The 22,535-nt window shown below is 40.2% G+C and overlaps 1 protein-coding gene across 5 annotated transcripts in view; it reads right to left on the bottom strand.

The window, feature by feature from the left end:
* Dnm3 (dynamin 3) overlaps positions 1-22,535 on the bottom strand; it is a 471,600-nt gene that overhangs the window by 87,179 nt on the left and 361,886 nt on the right. For all 5 annotated transcript variants that reach the window (XM_087906356.1, XM_048420852.3, XM_048420856.3 and 2 more), the window contains one exon: positions 3,909-4,020. In XM_087906356.1, coding sequence (XP_087762482.1) covers positions 3,909-4,020 — 112 coding nt within the window. The remainder of the gene's footprint in view (positions 1-3,908; positions 4,021-22,535) is intronic.

Genomic DNA, 22,535 nt, shown 5'->3' with positions numbered 1-22,535 from the left:
AGCTAATTGTGGTGCACCAGAACCTTCTTCCTGAGGAAGCTGCTGTTTGGAGCTTAGAAAAGTGTGAATGAGTGGAGAGTTGGTCAAGGTGTCTAGTACACAGCAGCGGCAGGATTAACCCAAGAATGGATTTGCTGTCATCTCTACCCCAAGCCACGGCACGGTTCAAAGAATTGAAATTTAGAATTCCTGAGTGTCGTGTGGAAAGCCAACAATATTGTGGCCCGAAATCATGTTCATCAGATCGTGTTCCTCAGATCAATTCACATTTATTTATACTCAATTTTATGAGAAAGGGTTTATACACATATGTTGCTAAATTGGTCTTGAGAGATTTAATAGTTCCTAACCACTGGCACACACACACACACACACACACACATATACACACACACATACACACACACACACACACAATTTGTTTCTTATTTTGAAGTTAGCTAGACATTCCATTGAAAACATCTTCATTTTGAGACTGTGTAAAGTCCTGTATACTTAACATCATATAGTCTTATAGTGATCCTGACTTCAATTTAATAATCAAAGGAATTAGAATTACAAGAAATAGGGGCAGAGGAGATTTTGTTGGCAAAGTACCTGCCCCATTCTCATGAAGACCTGAGTTCAGGTGCTCAGCACCCTTTCAAGCCTTGCTGTGGTGACTCAGGCCTGTGATTACAGTGATGAAGAAATGGAGGCAGGAGGATCCCTACATTTGGCTAAGCCTGCAAGTCTAGGTGAGGTAAGATCCAAAGAAGAAGAGATGGTTAGAAAAGGAAAGGGATGCAAAAGGAAAAATGTGTTTTCAAAAAGACAATCTCCAGAGAAATGATTTAGGTGACAAGAAACAAGGTCACAAAACATTTTGATGTGAGCAACATAAAATAATCTATTACATGGGGACAATGGAAAACACAGTGGGGCTATTATACAATGTACATGTGAAATTGTAACAAACTAATTGGCCTCAAATATTATTTTATTCAAATTGAGTGATAGATATTTATCTAAATGATATCAAAATTATACACATGCTTAAAATGATGGAAATAGAATTTTTTCCCAGCTCAGTCATAAATACTTGCCTTGCCTCCAAAAGAACCCGAGTTCAGATCCCTCAGAATCCATACAACAATAAACAGCAAGGCATGATGGCACACCTGTCTGTTACCTAGCAAGACAAGATGGAAGGCAGAGACAGACAGATCCCAGGAGGCTGACAGCCAGCTAGCCTGGTCCAATTGATGAGTTTCTAGGCCAATGAGCAAGCCTGTCTTAAGCAAAAGGAGGGAGGCATCTGAGCTTCAGCTCCCTCATGTTGTCTTCTGACCTCTACATAGATCATGTGTATACATGTCTGCACATACACCATGTACATACACGCACACACACACACACCATGTGCATACATACATACATGCCATGTACAGATACATATATGCATATGTGCATATCTAGTCAATCACATATCACCCCTAAACATGCATAGTTTATAGATTAGGATTTTCTCCCCAGTCAAACAGAGATGTCTGTACAGAAAGCAGAACTATTTTTCTACCAGGGAAGCAACTGACTGATCTGTTCGTGACTCGGTGGTCCATTGACATGAAAGCAAAACATATCATTCAGAAGTTCTAAATTTTTGCTTAATGATATCAGTCTTTAGGTGAATCTGATTTCATCAGATCTTTCTATGTTAGGAAGAACTGCCTGAAACTATCATTTCTATATGTAACTCAATGTGTTCACAAACGAAGTCTGTAGCTGACTTGATGGGTCTCAGCAGCAGGCTGCCATCAGATGTCAAGGGTCAGGCAGCTGTTTGAACAAGACCTGAGAGACCACACAGTGCACACAAAACACCAACACTATTCTTGAAGGAAGCCGAGGAAAGAAACAGTTGGCACATATTGTCAACTTTAATTGTTCCTTTTGTTTTTTGATGTGAAGTGAAGATCAGTTGCCTCCATCTCCTAAGTCACTGGCTCACGTGTGTACTGGTGAGCACACGAAGGTTCCACTCAAAGAGTCCAAACAAACCATGGAGCACGACTCTAGATTTGCCTGAAATGCAGTATTAGAATAAAACATAGAAGCTATTTCTTAGATTGGCGTCTTGTTATATAGCTATGGATGAGCCCATGAATATATAGATTTATGAAAGCAGTTCATTTACAGATACAAAATTTTTCTTTTCCATAACTATTTTTTCCTCACAAACATGTGTCACATAATTTCTCTAAGCATCTAATTATTTCACTTAGAATGTATAACTTAAAAAGTCATGACCTAAAACATACTTAGATGTAAGGAAAATATACATACAGACATACAAACACATATACTTTGATATATCACCAAGTATATCTGGAAATTAGAAAACAGCAAAAAACAAAGTACAGTTCTACTAGGCTATAATATAAACAGTGTGTGTGTGTGTGTGTGTGTATACATGTGCCCATGTGTGTGTTCCTGTATGTTTGTGTAGGTCAGAGATTGGTGTCAGGTGTCTTCAATGATGGCTTTCAACCTTATTTTTGAGACAGGGTCTCTCACCGAACCTGAAACTTGCCCAATTTGGCTAGACTTGCTAGCCAGAAAACCCCTGGGATTTTCTCATCTATACCTCCTAGCACTGGAATTACTGAAGCAAGACACCAAGCTTGACTTGCTTACAGATTCTGGAGACTAAAATCTGGGTACTTGTGCTTGTATAACAAGAGCTTTACCGACAGGAAAATCTTCCCAGGGCCTTATATAATATCTTAACCTTCATTGGGTACCAAAAGAAGTTGTTAATAATGAAAATGATAGCGATAATAATAGTTAATTTTATACATGAAATTAAGAGTATTCACTTACGTATGTTTTGGTTTGCGTTTTCTATACATTGTTTTACTGCATTTTACTGGCCACTTTATAGGGGACTCACCACTATTTTCATTTTAGAAATGAAAGTTGGGGAAGCTAAATAGGCTAAGTAATCAGCACAGAGAGCCAAGTAGGCACTGTGAGGGTCATGCTGCATTAAGTCATCAGGGATCAACCTTAGCAGGCTAGTTCTGAGAAGAGACGTGGATTTGTGGCAAGTTATAGGGAGCAGAATGTGGGTAGAGAGGGATGGAGAAAGAAGGGAGAGAGACAAAGAGAAAGGAGGGGAGAAAGAGGGAAAGGAGAAAGAAGAAGAAAGGGAGGAAGGGAAAGAGAGAGGGAAGGACAGAGAAAGAGCGAGAATATGAAAGGCTGGCACACTATGTTGGTTGGTGTGAGCAAAGACAACAGAGGGACTTCTGAAGTCTAATTTCAGAGATGTCTGTGTAACATTACATTTTGTAAAGAGCACAAAGACAAGGTCTGTTTATTAACACAAGGAGAGAAGTGTCTCCCAGACACTTGAAGTATATTAATAAAGATAAGTGGGAAGAACTATGTATTTTTTCTGTTCTTCACACTCATAGTGACATTATCCAGACTCTGAATCAGACATAACTAGGAATACAAGTAATACCGACACAGTAGAAGAAGCTTTTATAAAAATGAGTATACGCACACACACACACACACACACACAATCATTATGATGAATGATAGTATACTAGTATTATACCAGCTGTGAGATAATATATAGAAAATATCATATTTTTAAATAGAACTAAAATATTTCTAAAAGCACATCTTTTGAAGCAGAATGGGACATTTTCTTTATCAAATACATTGGTTAGTTTTTGAAGAAATTTGATGGAGAAAAAAGCATCAACAATACTCAGGTATAAATAATAAGATAGCATCAGTAAAAAAGGGGTCGAATTAAATTTAAAAAGTATTTGTTTTACTAACTTAGAGAAATTGATGCATTTTCTTCAACATGGTATGCAATGGTACTTTTTAGATAAAAAAATCCAACTTACTAAAGATTTATCTGGATAGACCCCAGCTCTTAGCAGAGATGCCTTCCAGCTGTCGACATCCTCCTGGGAATCACAGGCCAACTCCAGGAAACGATAGTCTTTGTATACATTCCTAGAGTTAAAAAAAATACATGCATTTAGTTATGAACCAAATTCAAAATGATCTCAGAGCGCTGCAGACACTGATGACAGTTCCAAAGGTTAGTTCCCTGAAAAGCGCTGGACGCGAGCACAAACCGCTCACTGTATTTTAAAATAACGAGTGAGCTCCGATGTGTGCTTCTCAGAGGATTCTTTTTAATAAATCATACAGGGAAGATCTCACAATTATTTACAGTGCTGAGATTTAAACTAAAGAGCCTGTAGAAAGGGGATATCAATTTTTAAATGAAATTACAATCTTCCTTTTGCTCCAAGAGTGCAGAGGAAGGAGGTCAGTTGGGGGGGGCAGTTACCTAGCATGGGTGAGACCATGTGTTCCCAGCTCCACAAAATCACCAAGAAAACACTGGGGATCTGTGGCAGTGCCAATGGGTGGCTGTGCTCTGGAGAAAGCACTTGCCACTGTCCAGTAATTAGGTCAGTTTTCTTCCTATATAACACCTTATAAAACTTGGAAAAGTATAATAATAATTGTATAAATCTAAAAAAAAACAAACAAAAACCTATGACTTGGCTATATTCAGAGAACAGGTACTCCTCTGGGTTTGAAAAGCCTGGTCCCCGGTACTGACAGGTGAGGTGCCTCTTGGTGTCAATTATAACCAGGACAATGTTGGAGTTTTCTATTTTCTTCCAAATAGTATATAATGAATACCAACACTAGAAATTTGGAAACTAGACCAAAGAACAAGAATAAGGATAGCCAAGCATGCTCCACTGCTTATAGATAACCTTGTTTTCTTATAATTTTCCATTCTGAACATTTTCCATAGTGCTGAGGTTCTCTCTTTCTCCTGTTCACTCTAGCATTGTTTTAGTCCCATGGCGCTGGGGTCTCCAGAATGCTGGGGTCTCCAGAATGCTGGGGTCTCTAGAATGCTGGGGTCTCCTGCTGCAACTGGGCTGCTCTTTCAACAAGAGTCTCTCCTGGGCTCTCTTCACATAGCCAAGCCTCAACTCTCTGCATGACCCCTTCAATCTGGGGCTTCAGCGGCTACTGAGGCTGTACCTTCAGCCATGGCTTGCCTTGGTCTCTCACAGTGCTAAGTCTCAGCTGCTCTCCATGACCCCTTCATGCCTTCAAACCCGTACCAGAGACTTTTACCAAGGTCAGCTGTCAGCACAAGGTACAACCTTGGCCACTTCTTGAACACAACTTCTGTGTGCTGACCCTGAGGAAACCCTTCCCAGAAGATTTCACCTCAGGCATGCTGGGCTCTTCTTAATCATCACTAATTTCTCAGTTCCAGCTGACCAGCATCAGTTGTCCCAGTAAAGCAAAAGTCTCATTGGTCTCTTGTTAATGGAGGCTGATTCCTCAGCCCCAGTTGACCAGAACCACAGATTCTTAATTTAAATATCAAAAGTCTCCCAAAGAGACTTTGCCTGCCTCTGGAACAGCAGTTCTCAACCTGTGGGTCACATATCCTACAGATCGGATATTTATGATTTATAACAGTAGCAAAATTATAGTTATGAAGTGGCAATGAAATTTTATGGTTGAGGGTCACCACAACATGAGGAACTGTATTAAAGGGTCGCAGCATCAGGAAGGTTGAGGACCACTGACCTAGAACTTCACAAGCCAGGTCTCCATTACCTGCACTGCTTACAGCGCCATCCTCTAGTTCAGGTCAGGTTTGAACAGCAGCTCACTGGGCTGTTGAAAAAGCCATTGAAAACCCAATGACCTTTCTAGCCTAAAGTTCCAAAGTCCTTCTACAATCCTCCCCAAAACAACACGGTCACGTCTATCACAGCAACTCCCCGCAGACCTGTTAGCAATTTCTGTCACAGGATTCCTATAACTGGGATGAAACACCATGACCAAAAGCAACGTGGGGAGGGAGGGCACATCACTGAAAGTCGTTAGTTCAGGTACGATGAGACAGAGCTGATGCAGAAGGCGTGGAAGAACACTGTTTACTGGTTTGCTCCCTATGGCTTCCTCAACCTACTTTCTTATAGAACCCAGGACTAAAAGTCCAGGAATAACCTCACCTACAATGGCCTGGCTCCTCCCCTATCAATCGCTAATTAAGAATTAATTATCGCCACAGTCTGAGGCGATTTCTCAACTTTGGTTCCCTCCTGTCAGATGACTCTAGCTTGTGTCAAGTTGACATAAAACTAGCCAGCACATGCTCTATTCATTCCATGTCCCTCTCTTTCACTTACTGTTACATCATGGTCATTTGTATGCCATAAAGTCTTTAGAAACAGAAAATTATGATGGCATAGCATTCATCAGTATAAATGTATAATGATTTACTTAACCTTCTAGTGTAATGAAATAATTTCATCTTTGCTTTTGCCAACATAAATGGCGTGTTGCCCACGACTGTCACATTTACTGCTATTGCTTTTTTTTTTTTTGAAGATTTCTATAGTTACAGAATGAAAATTTATGATCATTTGATGGATACTTGGGGATATTACTGTCATGTTTTCAGGAAAAAAATAGTTCAATTTCAATGGATAATAGCAGTATTTTTCTTTTCTGCTTACTCTTGTTTGACATGTTTTCATTTGGGCCTAGCAGTCCCATTTCCATTAAGCCCAGAAGGCAGTCAAGTTTGTGTGTTCTGTCTAGACCTTGGCTTGAGTCGTACAGGTGGAGTCACACAGCTTCTCCACTTGAGTATCTCACGGAAACAAACAGCAGCATGAACAACTGAACTGGTGACTTCCAGCTCGGCTTTTTCGCACACCACACCCCCCCCCCCCCCCCGCTCCCTATTGCAGGCAGCTGTGGTGTAACCCAGAGATGGTGCAGATAGTTCTGATACCTCCACACTGCACTTCCATCTTGCCACCAGGGAGTGCCTTCCTTTGATACGAGCCACCCCCTCACAATTAGCGGTCTTCTGAACGTCAGCCTTCTCGCCCAGCAACACACTGCCCTTTCCTTTTGTTCTATGCACTCAATCCTTAGGCCTCCTGAAAACGTGGCTCAGTTGTTTTACTCTAATGATTGTACGCATTTAAGAATAAGGACTACAGGTGGTGTCTTAGGGTTTTATTGCTGTGAAAAGACACCACAACCACGGCAATGCTTCTAAAGGAAAGCACTTAATTGTGACTGGTTTACAGTAGGAGGGTTCATCTATTGAGATCACAGTGGGAAGCATGGCAGCACACAGGAAGACACAGTACTGGAAAAGGAGCAGAGAATTCTACATTTGGATCCTGGATCAGCAGGCAGCAGGAAGAGCAAGTGAACTTGAGTTTTTGAAACCTCAAAGCCTGCCCCTAGTGACACACTTCCTCCAACAAGGCCACACCTACTCCAATGAGGTCACATCTGCTAATCCTGCCACTCCCTATGAGCCTGTGGGGGCCATTTTTATTCAAATCACCACCGCTGGTGTGCTGGCTCCCAAAACCTGACCTCCAGCTGGCACTTGCTTTCATCCCTGGCATCTTGGACACTTTGTTCTTCCCTTTATAGCTACCACACCTCTTGAGGTTTCTGAAAAGTGTCAGGTGTGCTGGGCCTACAAATGCAGCTGCAGGTATGGCTTTCTGTCCAGAGCTCTTCGCACAGCAAGTGCTCCTTACTGGGTGGGGGGTGATCTCAGCTCAGTCATTACGTCACTTCTACATCCCTTCTACCACGTCCCTACCAAGTCAGCTTCTTTTTCCACACTTCTACTCCACCTTATTTTCTTCCCGTCTCTTATCAAGGCTCCAATTTCAGAATTGCATATTTTTTCTCTGTCTTCTGCTCTTTCCTTCCTGCCTGCTTCCCTCCTCCCTGTAATCCTTCATCCATACTCTGCTCTTCTATGCAGCGAGTGCACCTTGTTCACGCTCATTGTTACATCCCCCAGAGGAGTTTGAAAAGGTAGTGTCTTAATTTTACTCTGTTTCCTCTACACTGTCCTCTCAAGAGAAGTATCACCTCTTTTCTCAAGTCAAGCCAATATTAGAATTGGGGCACAGGCATAGAATGGCATGGGTGAGAGTGTTTCCTTACTCTGGATGGAAAAGAGCCTTGTGCCCAGGGCAGGGCTCCAGGACAAGCAGCATGCAGCAGACCGTTAGGAGTGCCATCCTTTAATGATGTCAGAACTGTCCAGTGTGCCTTATCCGCTGCTCCAGAGCAACTAGGCTAGCAGAGCAAGGTTCCTATACTTCAATGTAGAAGAAAGTCTCCCCCCCCCCACCCCGCGCCTCCGTAGATAAATGGCATGCGGACTGTTTCTCATCCTTGATGACTATGATGTTGTCTCTGACTTTCCATGTTCATGAGAAGAGTTCACTCAAAGTACCCACAGCTGAACCTATGCCACAATGAACAAAGGAACACAAAGGCACAAAAAGATCTGACAGCCAGAGAAAGAAAGAATGAAGGAAGCTATCAGAAGGAAGACTTTGGGAAAGCCGAAAACAGAGCAAGGGCTTGGCAATGTACATGGACAGATTTCCTGGCGCTGCGACGATTGATCTCTGTTGAGATTAGGATTTGCAGTTTTGAAGATCTAGTGATGGCAACAGCCTAAGTGTCCTTCAGTTGATGAATGGATAATGAAAATTTTGTGTATATACACAATGGAATATTGTTCAAAAGATAACGAAGACATGAAACTTGTGGGAAAATGGATAGAACTAGAAAATATTATACTGAGGTAACACAGATCCAGAAAGCCAAGCACCGCAGTTTCTCTTATTTGTGGATCTTAGCTATGTATCTTTAGAGGTGTAGTAACTGAAAATACCAGGAGAGTCCAAAGGGCCCGTGGGGTGAGGGTGCAAGCTGTAGAGATAGGAATAGTAGAACACAGGTGCTGTGGAGGCGGAAATGGAAAAGATGAGGTGGAAGACTTACCTGGAAGATGGGGAAGGGAGTGCAACAGAGAGGGAGAAAAGGAGAGATGGGATAAAAAACACTTAGGGTGTTCAGAAAAAGACTTTCGATTACACACAAAACATTACAAAAATCAGGTACTATTTAGACCACAATACACACACAATACCAAACCTGACAAACTTTAAACATCATATTCTTTGTTCACAATAAATGATTATAGGAAGAAGAGGGAAAATAAAAGAAAGAGGAATGAGTTTCAAAAGAGAAAACAGGCGTGGTGGTGTGCACCTTTAATGCTAGCTCATGGGAGGCAGAGGCAGGTGGACCTCTCAGTTAGAGGCCACCCTGGTCTACAGAGTGAGTTCCAGGACAGCCAGGGCTACACAGAGAAACCCTGTCTCAGAAAAAAAAGAAAAGATAAAAAAGCAAACTTGAACGATATACTCAAGGATAGTTCTTATATCACACACAAAGCAAGAACATGACTTACGTAGAGAGTAATAAAATCTAAATATTTCCCAACTCTACAGGGGGAGCAGTGCACAGTTGCTGGAGACCAGATGACCCTAAATATCTTACTATTTAGGAAAGAAAGAGAAAAAGGAAAACTCAGTGTTTCTTTATGGAAATCTTGAAAAGACTGAGACATAAAATCAGATAATTCATGTAGGTTAAGGTTTTTGATGAAGCAGACAAATAAAAAAAATGGCACATAGGACAAACACATCCACAGGTGTTTTTCCCTTCCCAGGAGCGACTACACATCCTAAATATTGGGGTAGTGGGGAAAAGTATGCAAGATCCCAAAGAGAAAAGGAAGGGTCCACAGCTATGAATATAGAACAAACTAAAATGATATCGAAAGCAGATATATGGAACCCAGTAGTGAGATATCGGAGTATGGAAGAAATTAATAAAATCCTAATAATCTGCCATATCCAAATTTACTCAGAGTTAGACTACCCAAAAATGTAACAAAATATATACTAAAGGCCAGCAAGATAGCGCTCATAGTGGAAAGAGAGATTGACTGCAGAAAGGTGTCCTCCAACCTCAACATGTACACCATCGCAGACACATGCCTCCCCATATGTACTTACATACATACATGCAAGCATACATACATAAAATAAAAATAGTTTAAAACCACAGCACTATGATTAAATGAGTTACTTTGTTTAAAAGACCACAGGATACACAAAAATCATCAGATTTTCACAATACTAACAATAATGTAAAAACTGAAATGGAAAAATTAGGAGTAAAGCCTTTAAAATGTGTAGAAACACTTAATCTAATTACACGGTGCCCAAAGCTGTGATAAGGTAGGTGTGATAAGTAGGTGTAGGCATGCGACAGAGTTAATACCCAGAAGTACTGAATACCTTATAATACCTTATAAATAACTCCGTGAGTTTTGTGACTTAACAACGACTCTCCATCAAATCCTTAGCATGTTTTCATTAGAGAGGTTGACCACCTATAGCCTAAATGATGCTGTTTGTTTTAAAGTCATCATTGATAGTATAAAACAGAACCCAACATTTTATTATCTATTACTTCAATGACTTCTCACTTTTATTTGCATTTACCTAACAGCCCCATCTTTTCTCTTTTGGCTTTTTTTTATATAAAAAAAAACCTTTTTATCTATTTTGTTTTTCAAAGCACCTATTTGCTGAGAAATCCCAATAGTATAATTGGACTTCATTTTTCATCCCAAGCTGAAAACCATCACCTCTGATTAGGAAAGTCTCTGTGATGTTTATTTCTTGTCATGGCTTTATGTTTGCTCTCAGTTTTGTCATGCTGAGACCCATTTTACTTTCAAAAAAAATCTTTATTTTACTATTTCCTTTGTTTACGTTGAGAAATAAACTGCCTTTTTTTTTTTCAGCAGTTCCCAGTTCTAGGTGAAATTGATTATCTTTCAGTTCCCACATCACTCTTGAATTCATTTTTGTATAGATGATGCTCAGTCATAAAGCAACAACCCCTTGGGTGCTGGAGAGAGATGGCTCAGATGTTAAGAGCACTGCCTGCTCTTCCAGAGGACCTGGGTTTGATTTCCGGCATTCTGAAGGTGTTCCTCAACTGTGTGTAACTCCAGTTCCAGGGCATCTTCTGCCCTCTGTGGGGACCAGGCATACAAGTGGTGCACAGACGTACATGTAGGCAAATCACCCATACACACAAGATAAATCTACAAAATAAAATGTCATCCTCTGACTTACCGAGACATTTTGAGGCTGCCGCTTGACCCCACAACACTGGCTGATTTGACTAAAAGCATTGGCCTAGATTATTTAAGCACTGTTGTTGTGTCTTTTAAGAATTTAACTTTGTTTTTACTTCTGGGTTTGCTTTTTTTCCATTTAAGCAATTATTCGGAAGGAACTTCGCATTCATCATGTTTATCTTGAGTAAATATTTATTGTCAGGATTTCCCCATTTAGACCATATTCCTAGGACTCATTCCTGAGTTGGCTTTACAGCACAGCTGGATGTCTGGATTGTGATGGGCACACACCTGCTGTTTCCCAGGAGATGCAGTAGTGTGCGCAACACTGCAGAGGTTTCTTTGGGCCATCCTTACCGGTATAGATGAGCCACCGATATATATTTTAATTCAGCTCAGTTATGAATTTTACAAGCGATTGACTGACAACTCCAGTGGTTTGACTTTTGAGGTACAACAATGGATAGAGGGAAAACTGTTTTTTGTTTTGTTTTGTTTTGGTTTTTTTAACCATTTTGTGAGAGAAGCTGCCCCACTGAATCTCTATGGCAACCGTTATAATTGGGTCAAAGAGTTGTTTTCATAAATGAGGAAACAGATTCAGAGAGAGCTGGAGGACTTTCCCCAGATATTGGGCCAGCTAAACAGTAGAACCAGGACGTCCCATTGCCCTTAGCATATGACCTCTATACAATGAATGAATGCGTGAAATAACACATCAGTGAACCAAAACAGAATGGAACAAACTTGTACAGTACTTATGTTCAAAATTATGTTTTCCATTTTTGACCATATTCTTGACTTTTATAGACAACACAGAATATAAAACTTTAAAGAGAGAAGCCACAAGAAGTAGAGTGAGTAATTTTAAATAAGTTGGGATAGAGTTAGAGGAAATGCACTGTGTACTACAAGGATAAAAATCCACTTTTGGAAAGTTAGAAAGACTACACCTTTGCTCTTGAGCAGAAAGGGTGGGAGGTTATTTAAGAGAATTTAAAAAAAATGCAGTACTTTGAAATGATCTAATTAAATCTCTGCCCATTCTCTAATTTGAGATGCTACTTCTTTCATTTGGAACTACTTCCACCGCACAGCAAGGGCTCCTTTGAGATGGGGAGGTCCTCTTGAGAGCCCCTGGCCAGCTGGAAGGCAGGAGAAGCAGAGCGGGCCCAGACTTTCCATACTCTCTGAGCAGCTTTGAGGAATCCAGTTTTGAATCCATCACACTGACCTGGTGTGGGAGAATTGTCTGTATTCTGTCAATCATATTTTAATAAAATGCTGATTGGCCAGGCAGGCAGTATAGGCAGGAAAGCCAGACAGGAAGTAGGGGTGGAGCAATGAGAACAGGAGAATTCTGGGAAGCAGAGAGGTTCCTCGGCCATTCCTGTACAGACCACCGAAGAGGCAGCATGTAACTTGTCACACTGAGAAAGGTAATGAGCCCATGTGGCTAACGTAGATAAGAATAATGGGGTAACATAAGTTATAAGAGCTAATAAGTAGCCTGACCTAATGAGCCAATCAGTTTATAACCTTATGGAGTCTTGTGCGTAATTTCTCGTTGGGATTTGCCGGCTGTTGGGGTACCGGGCGGGACGGAAACCCCAACAAGCCGGCCCCTCATGCTACACTGACCTTTCTCCAGAGTATTTTCTTTCAGGGCTTCTTCACATGGAAAATCTTATTTTTTCCCCCTTAAAGGACAGCCAAATTCTTGAGAGGGAAAATAATTATCTGGTTGAAACATTAGAAGAAGGTCAAAGGCTTCTGGTGGCTTTGGCAGCATTGTCCCTACCCATTTCTGAAGCCTCATCTTAGGCTGTGTCTAGACAGCCAAGGGGAGCTGGACACAGGTCTGAGACACTGAGCTGGGCTGATTTACTGGAAGGCTCATAAATTCTGCCCAGGAAGCTTCCAGGTTCTCACCACATGTTGTAGCTGCAGAGATAACCCACAGCAATTTGTACCGACTGCAATTTTTTTTTGTTTAGTCTATTTCGGCTGCAATCATGCAGATATGAGCTTCGGAACGATTTCACCCTGAAACCGAGTTATGTGTTTTACAGTTGAAAGAACTGAAAGTTGTCGCGATGCTGAGCAGGAAAAGGAGAAAGTCTCACTCGTGAGGTGAAAAGGCTTTGAAGAGCTTTGCTCAAGTGAAGAGACTCCTGGGTGAGCTCATGTTTTGATTAGATGTGAAAAAAAAATGTCTTCCATGTCAAAGGAGTGCTTTTGGCTGTTAAAAATATGAAGCTTAAGTCTCTGATTTCCTTTTTCTATGTCTCTTCAAACATCTGATACCAGCTATTAAAAGACTAAGAAAGATATTTCAAAACAATATCTTAACAAATTCCTTTTTTAAAGGAATTTTAAATTGTTTGATAAAGTAAATGTTTTTATGGGTGGAGTTTGAATTTGCTAGACCTCAAGGTCTACAGAAAGCTCCAGCATTTACCACACATCATCAAATTGGTCCCCAGGCAGGCTGCACAGTCTGACATAGGGAGGCTGTCAGGACAGCTTCTTCCTTGCCACCATTCAAAACCATTCCTTCTAGCACCTACAATCTGAAAGGTCATTCACGAGGTCTAGCTGACTAATTGGCAATTTTTGGTGCCTAAAGAAATTGAACCATATTGTCAAATATTTATTACTTATTTTTTGGTCTTAACTAAGTCTTCACAAAATGTGCAGTACATAATTTAAACTATAGACTTGTCTAGTAAATTTAAGACAGGCTTAATATATTATTAAAAATCTTGACAGTGAAAGGTCTGTAATACAACACATGGAAGACTGAGGCAGGAGGATGGAGAGTTTGAGGCCAGTCAGGGCTACACAGTGAGACCATGACTAGAAACCTTTATTGCTTCATAAATATATCTTGCATGGCAGGAAAATTTGTGTGTATGTGTGTATATGTGTGTGTATGTGCATGTGTGAGTACCCCAAGCCTTCCAGTCTCCACGCCAACCCTTTAACCAGTACCATCAAACATTTCTCATCTGTATTTTCTAGACAATGTAGCATCCTTCCTGGTTCAATGTATTTTCTCCATTTTAATATGGTTTTCTGACAGTGAGATGCAAGCAATTATCCCAAACCTCTCAATGAAATATTATACTTATGCAGTAAAGGAGATCGGTGGATTTGGGGGCTATTTTTCATGATAGTACCCTTCTCTCTTAATAGAGGCTTGGCAAATATAGTAATAAATAATAGAGTAGAATATAGCAAAGACCATGAACATCTGGTAACAATCTAGCTTGTACCATTCATCTTTGTGTGTGTGTGTGTGTGTGTGTGTGTTCATGCTTCCAGTGCTAAAGCTAAAGACATGGTGCTGGGGATGTGAACTCGGGTGCTCATGTTTGTATAGTAAGCATACCTACAAAGACACCTCCCCAACCCTTGCTTCATTCATCTCACATGACATTACATAAAGCAACCCCTCTGAATCTCAGTTCACTTACTAATAGGATGTGGCTATCATCTTTTTCAGGATAACTATGAGGAAAAATAAGATTATGCATCTCAAGACCTTACTGAACATAACATCCAGCATGTGGTAAACACACAAGCAAAATGCAAATTTGTTTTTTGAAAATTAGTGTGCAATCTTTATGGCTGTCTTTGGAGATTTAACATGTGGCTTCCTAAAAACCAGGCTTTTAAACACAGGAGCATGATTTGCAGTTGTTAATTTATTTAATAGAGTTAGTTTAGACCCATTATTACCTTTTATTAAGATATTTTAGTTCTCATTCTGGCAAAAAATGTATTTGCAATTTTTCCTGTTTTTCTTTGTATGCTTACAATGACATAAATATTCCTATGGTATCAACCTACTCATTGGTGATTTTGTCATAATGCTAAGGGTCCTAGGGTCACATGTTCCTTTAAGCAGTTGTTACATTAACTTTTCCTGGTGAGACCTCAACCAAGACTGTTTCCCCAGGGTGGGCATCAAGGACAGATGAAAGCAAGCATACCATCCAAGTCTAAGGCAGCTTTTCCTGCCTGGAATCCCCAGTGCACCCTAACACTGTTCACACTTAGCTGTTTGTCTTGCATCATCCCTCATGAGAAATAATACAAGTCATCAATAAAATTGATCAGTGTTCTTTCCAAGAAATCCACCAGGTCATTTTTGTTTGCAGCTGCAGAGACTCTTCCTCTTAACAGAGCTTGAACAATGAAATGGCCAATCCCTCTGCTCGGGCTCTGTGCCCATGTCTTCTAATGCTTTATACAACAAAAATATGTATAGCCATTCACTTCATCGCCACTGAGAAGTGTCTTCCCTTAATCATCAGTATGACACACTCACTTGTCTTAAGGACATCCATCTTAAGGCATGTTCGCATTCTCTCCCACCTCCACTCCCAAGAATTGCCCCATTTATCTCAAATTTATAGCAAAGATCCCTGAAATCTCTCCTCCATGCTCTACCTTCAGTGCTTCCCCAGTGCTGCCCCCAGCCCACTGCCGCTGCCACGAGTAAAATGATACTGCTCCTCTGCGAGAAAGCTCTCATCCAAGCCACAGATGGATCTCTAGCTGTACTTTATCGCTCTATATCTGTATCTGAATCGATCTATATCCGTATTTATATCTAAGCCAACGCAACTGTCAACTGCGTTGACAGTTTCCTGTTGTTGACAGATTTCCTGTTGCTGGGTTTTACCACAACACTGGCATCGCGGTCACTTGCCTTTCTCTTCAAGGACTGTTTTCTCAAGACTCCCATGACTCAGTACAGTAAAGTGAGAACTCATGATAAAAAATTAAACAGAGAAGAACCACCAACACATTTTAACTGAGGTATAGGCAGAAGTCAACTCGAAGTGGTAATTACACACTATTTACTAAACGGACAAAACAATATTACACTCTGGATTGAAGCTCTGTACATGAAACCAAACTCCATCCAGGTGCAAAATTCATACTTATGTATGTCTTATTAATAAATAGAAAACAACAAAAGGCTACATTGGTATCCTTGAAGCAAGAAAAATATAAGATTTTATCAAATCAGGAGTTAATTATGCAAACCAAATATGTTCTGGGTAAACTGAAGAGCTTGTTCTTTGATGAATTAAATGATGAAACAGCACTGATATAAAAGATGAGAAAATAAACAAAACTAAAAACGAGACCTACAATTCAACAGACCGAGGATTCAGAGATGCCAAGTCTACTTTTATGATAGTAAATTTATAAGCATCAATTATGTCAATTGTGGGCTCTATTTCTAAGAACTACACACAAATTGAAATAAAATCATAAGCGATTAAACCTAAAGTATAAACAGGGAACAATTTATTCAAAACAGTTCTTGTCTCAGCTTTGTCTTTTTATCTCCCTCCTGCCCCTTTTATACATTGGAAAGGTTCTCTTGTGAACTAATTATTAGAAGTGTGGCAGAATGGAAGGACAGAGAACAAAAAAGGCCCTCGTTCTGGACTTGCCTTTGTTTTTCTTGCTGACTGTGATTCAAGAAGCATCAATAAAGCTGACAAAAATTGCCTATGGGTGTTCTCCTAGGGATACTGTAAAGAAGGGTATGATTTCACTTTGGAGGCAGCGTCTCACTGTGCAGCCCCAGCAAGCCTCTAGCTTGCTCCACACAGACCAGAAGCTGACTATGAACCCAGACTTTAGGACTTGCAACAGCTCCCCTGCTCCATCTTTTGGTCCAGTGTCGCATCAAGCTTCATCTGAGTCACAGTAAAAGCCTCAACGTCTGCACTGGCTCCATCCACACTCTACTTTGCATCTCAGCCTATCACATTGTTCCCCATCAACGACTTCTTTTGGTATCAGGATAAAGACAATAAACAACCTTTGTGTGGCTTGTGGGGTCATCAGTGCCTAGGGTCACAGTGGGTCACAGTCTCCTCCCACATGCTCTAATTTTAATTTTAACTGTCCTAAGATTCTCAAAATGGAGAGGTCATGCTGGTATAAATTCTTGTACAAGCTGTAATTACCAGTTGTAATTAAGTGATTGTTTTTGTTGTTGATGTCCCTCATTATAGTAAACACTTTCTGGAAGCAGGAAATATGTTTGTCTTGTTGATGGAACTGAAGTACACCATCATTGCTCAGTAAATAACCTCCATTCATGAACGATCAACTGAAGTATGCCATCATTGCCCAGTAAATAACTTCCATTCATAAACGACCAACTGAAGTGTGCCATCATTGCTCAGTAAATAACTTCCATTCATAAACGACCAACTGAAGTATACCATCATTGCTCAGTAAATTACCTCCATTCATAAACGACCAACTAAAGTATACAATCATTGATCAATAAATAACTTCCATTCATAAATGACCACTGAAGTATACCATCATTGAAGTCTGAGCTGGCTCAACCTCTTTCCCTTCTTAACATATTTTCCTTATCTCTCAAATATAAAGATCAGTTCCACCATTTAAAGCAGAGGCTATCTGTGAGCCTTTGTCTGGAAGCTTCATGATTCATTGCCTTTGAGATAAGTTTCTTTAGTATAAGTTGATTTGATATATAACTAGTGCTATATCTTCTCTCTGTGTGTGTGTGTGTGTGTGTGACATTAGTGAAAAATAAAAAAAAGAGGACAAATAAAAAATAAATACGACAGCTTAAATAAAATTTAAGAAATCAAGTTTGTGGGAAATCACATTTACTGTGAGTGCAGCTGCAGTGTTACCTGAATACCTACTGGCCCTGATCTGCTCTGGCAGCCATTGCCATGGTGCCTACCCATGCCAGCGCTACTCACAGTCATGGCTGAAGAACTGGGAGAATGGGTCTCGCTTGTAACTGAGGATCAAAAAGTGGGTAGTTTCAGTTTTATTGATAAAAATTCTCATGATTGAAAATGCTTAATATTCAAATATTCTTCCTCAAATTCAAATGCTAATCTGATGTCCTGAGAAGGTACCAAAATAAAAATAGAAAAGTTGGGAGTGGCTAATGAGTGGGAACTTGATCTTCTGGCCCGGTTCCTCAGTCTTCATTGTTTCCTCTTCTTAAGAGGCAGGAGGCTGGTTGATTTGATTGGTGACTTTTAAAGGAGAAATTGAGCAAGCAGTGCCTGCAGGAGCCAGGCATTCTCTCCCATTCCCAGATGTCCTGGTGAGTTCTGTCCTCTGGTGGAGCTGTGGTTGCTCAGCTGTGGCTGGGGTAACTGAGAGCTGAAGTATGAACAAGAAATTTGGCCTCAGAACTGAAGCCATTTGTCTCCTGCCATAGCTGTTTGTTCCCTGCATACTCCTCTAAAATTGGCAACAGCAACAATTTTTACTCGAGAAGGAAGTCAAGGATGTGATGAAGTTGCCCCCCCAAACTCCACATGTGAGACAGGGCTTTGGTGGGGAGAGTACTGGTGGCTGTCTTTTTAGAAGGGTTAAAGATGAAGCAACAGGAGGCCTGGGGGAAAATGCCCAGTAGGCAGCTGGAGATGTGGGGCTGGTGTCTCAGGCTAATAAACAACAACCACCCTGCATGTGGCTGTGACGCTGGATGCCATGTGAATTTGTTTATTTTATTTTAATACAGCTTATTAGCTTTGTTAAGCTATTTCCCCATAGGAGGACAAGCCAAACAGCCACTGGTCATGTGTCTGCTTGGGCATAGCCAATAGCAGGCAAATTAGCCAATATTACAATATCATTAAAAAAAGTTGTTGTTGCAATCCAAACTTCATTTAGCCTGGAGCAATGAAAGACATTAGAAGGGAATAAAGGCAACTGGTGAAGAAAGCATGGAAAGAACCACAATTATTCTCCGTCTGCCTCATTTATTAGTTCATAAAAGGTTGCGGTAAGGGCCTGCTGAAGCTGAACATTTTTAGAATCTGAAGAATAAATACAAAGTGGTCATGGGCTCATGCCAGCCATGTTTTATCACATGTTAGGAAAGAGTACAGTGCAGGCTGTGTTTGCCTGTCCCCTTCCCTTCCACATTTGTTATTTTTGAGGATGGTTCTTTATGTCACCTTTCATTTGAGTTAATGACTGAATAATAACAGTGACTATTATGTAAATATAAAATATGACTCATTCAAACCCCTAAAGAATGAAAATTATGAAATTATCAACAAAAGGGAAGCATCATGTCTCCTGGCCAGTGTCCTATAGATCAAGAAGCCAATTACACAAAATAAAAGAAAGCAAGGTCAATCCCAAAATGATTGGCAGTTCAGGTTTATTTTTCACTCCCAAATACCTAGAGAGAGTTAGATGTGAATTAGACGCATGGTCCCATGGAGTCACATACAGTTTGACTATGCTATACCTCACTATGAACTTGACACACTGCAAGCACAAACCTGTGTAGGGTTCTAGGTATCTTCATACATGTCAGAAAGTTTGCTGCGAATAGTGGGTCAAATTAGGTCTCCAGGAAGCCTGGCTATTTGGTAACTTTTGTGGCGGGGAAAATTCACTTTGTGTATCAGTTTTCAATAAAATAGGGAGGAACTGAGTCTAAAAAAGAACAGAGAAAGAAATCATATTCTTAATTTTAAAAAGAAACAAACAAGTGTTTCCATGGCGACGTGTGTCTTGCATGAATGAGTGATATTTAGACAAACAGAAGACGGCGGTGGTGGCGACGCTCTGTGGTCAGGAGCTCTGCGGCCAGTCTTCTATTCTTCTAGACCTTTCCATGCACTGTTTACTCCTTCCTCTGACCTCACCGTTGGCAAGCCTCTACCCAGCCTCACACCAACCACTCAAATTCCCCTTCCCCTTAGTCTTTCTTGGTCAGCATTAACTGAATTAATTATTCTCCCTTAGGTATTTCTTTAATGCCTCGTTCCTACATCTCTTGAATTTAACTACCTTCAACTTAGGCCATCTTCACCCCTCAAGTTGTCAAACTTACGAGCAAAGCTAGAGTTGACTTATATAAAGTAAAGGATGAAACATTCCTTGTGAACTAACAAAAGCAGTAGCAGCTCATGTCTTCACCCTGGAAGTTTCTATCAAAAGGCTCTTCCATACCAGGTCTCTTTTTTAAAAAAAAAATAAGAGGTTGCATTGTGTATCTAATTACATGACATGTTCTTTATAGTGGAATTAGGGCATTTATACCTTGATTAATTTAGTAAATGTGGGCTGAGAAGCTAGATACTAGGCATTATCAAGCTAGGTTGAGGGGTACTTGTTGATTGAGAGGGACAGGACCCCTGTTCTCATGAATCTGATCTAACAGCTTTATGTATAGGCGCCATAGTGATTGGAATGCTGACCCTAATTATTTATTTAGATTTTACTGTCATGGTACCAAGTAAATCCCAATGACATTTCCCTCTTCCTCCAAAATGAGACAAAAACCAGACATCTGTTTTATTCCAGTAAACCTCATCATTTCAACAATTACTCAAAAGACTGAAAATAATTCATAACCTAGATAAAGGTTCTTTAAAAAGCCCCTAGTGGTTTTTTGAAATTTGTTTTTTAAATATGTACACTACAAAGGAGTCTTTGACTAGGCAGCTGCTTCGAAAAACAATGATTTCATGTCTTAAGACTAACTTTAAAATTGAGATGTCTTTGCCTTCCAGGAAAATTCAGCAGCTGCAGGAGTATTTCACTCGCTTTCTTTCGTATTTTACTGGACTTAATTTTAAGTGAAAAAATATATATATATAAAAGAGAAAATTGTATGCAACACAGAGTGAAACTATTGCAAAACAATCAACAGCACATTTTTAACTACAAGGAAAACACAAAGGAAACCTCTTGTAAAAATCAGCCAAGGAAAGAAACGACACAGCACATTCCTAACGACGTTTACCTTGTCCCTGCCAAGCTGGGACAAGGACCCTCCCAGATCTCAGTAAAATCGACACTGACTCTGATTTCTACAGGCATGAGGATACTCAAGGAGAGACTGAAAAGGCTTCGGGAAGCAGCATAGAGAACCTGTTCAGATAAAGAATGCAAATAATCTCTGCCTTGGACTCTATGTAGACAAACTCCGTCCAAACACAGTGCTGGGTTCAGGGTTCCAAGGGACAAGACAGTACTCATGAGTGAGGGAAATGCAGAGCGCCTCAAGGTGACTGAGGTAGTGGCAGATGATTCTCAAAGGCCGCGGGAAGGTGTGTTTAAGGTGACAACAGCAGAAAAACTTGGATATCGTTTGTAAAATGAAAGTCAATCAGCTCTTACTCCACTCAAAAGCTGATTTAAAATGGTTCAAGGCTCCTAACATAATACCTGAAACCTTAAAAGTGCCAATGGAAATTGCTGAAGACAGAGGCAGCATATTTTTTAATAGAACTCGAACACAGCAGGGCATGTTACCAAGAACCAACAAGCAGGATTGCTTTCAATGAAAATGTCACTGCATAGCATGGGAAACAATGACCAGAATCCAGAAACAGCCTACAGAAGGTAAGAAAATCCTTGCCAGCTATGTATTTGACAAGCAAGTGACTCATGAACACATAAATAACTTAAATAAAAACCAACACTAAAAAATACAATCAACATGAATTAAACAAGTCATCAACAGAAATACTACGAATGGCTGCTAAACACATAAAAGAAAAGTTTGCTATTATCAGCAATGAAGAAAACGAAAGTGTAAAGTACAAGATATTTCCCCAGGCAGAATGGGTGTTATCAAGAAAATTACTTATTACAGTGTTAGTCAGGAAGTGCCAGGAAAAGAAATCTTTACAGACTGTTGGTATGGATATAAATCTGCTGAACCACTATAAAAGAAGACAGCAGTAAGATGCCTCAAAACAAAATGCAAAGAAGCAAAAAGTCCTAAAACTAGAACCATGATATGATCCTGCTGTACCACTCTTGGATATAAACCTGAAGGAATCCAATCAACACACTCTAGAGCTACCTGTGTGCACCGTTTCTGGGAGTTGAGTTATAGAAACAGCCTAGAATGTATAAGGAAATGTGTAATACACAACAGAGTATTACTCGGTCAAAATAAACAATCTATGATATCTTCAGGAAAGTAGATGGAATTATATATTGATATATCAGGTCAGAAAAACACTGCACATTTTCTATCGCATGTTGTAGCTACATTTTTAAATGCCATAAAGGTAGAAATGAGAGAAAGGCAGAAACAGTGCGGAGGGGAACCAGTGAGTTGAAGGGGACATAGCCTAAAATGACCATTGCTGCTAAAGATTTGAACTCTAATAATTACCTATAACTATTCTCTACAAAATAATCCACCATGCCAAATGATATGTATGTCAACAGTGTAAGCTCTGAAGGACTTTGCAGAGGCAAAGAGCTGATGCAGGAGAGTGCAGCCTTCCCGCCTGCTTGACATAGTGACCATGGAGGAAACAGGGACACTGGTTCTCATGTCACATAACATCCATTGGGGAGTCTTTCCTGGTGATTCTCTTCTTGAAATTGGCATCAT

The sequence above is a fragment of the Myodes glareolus genome, chromosome 5, assembly GCF_982192425.1.
Source record: "Myodes glareolus chromosome 5, mMyoGla1.1, whole genome shotgun sequence".
In the NCBI taxonomy this organism is placed as follows: Eukaryota; Metazoa; Chordata; class Mammalia; order Rodentia; family Cricetidae; genus Myodes; species Myodes glareolus.
The sequence above is the reverse complement of the archived record's forward strand: the minus strand, read 5'-3'. Positions and strand labels throughout refer to the sequence as shown.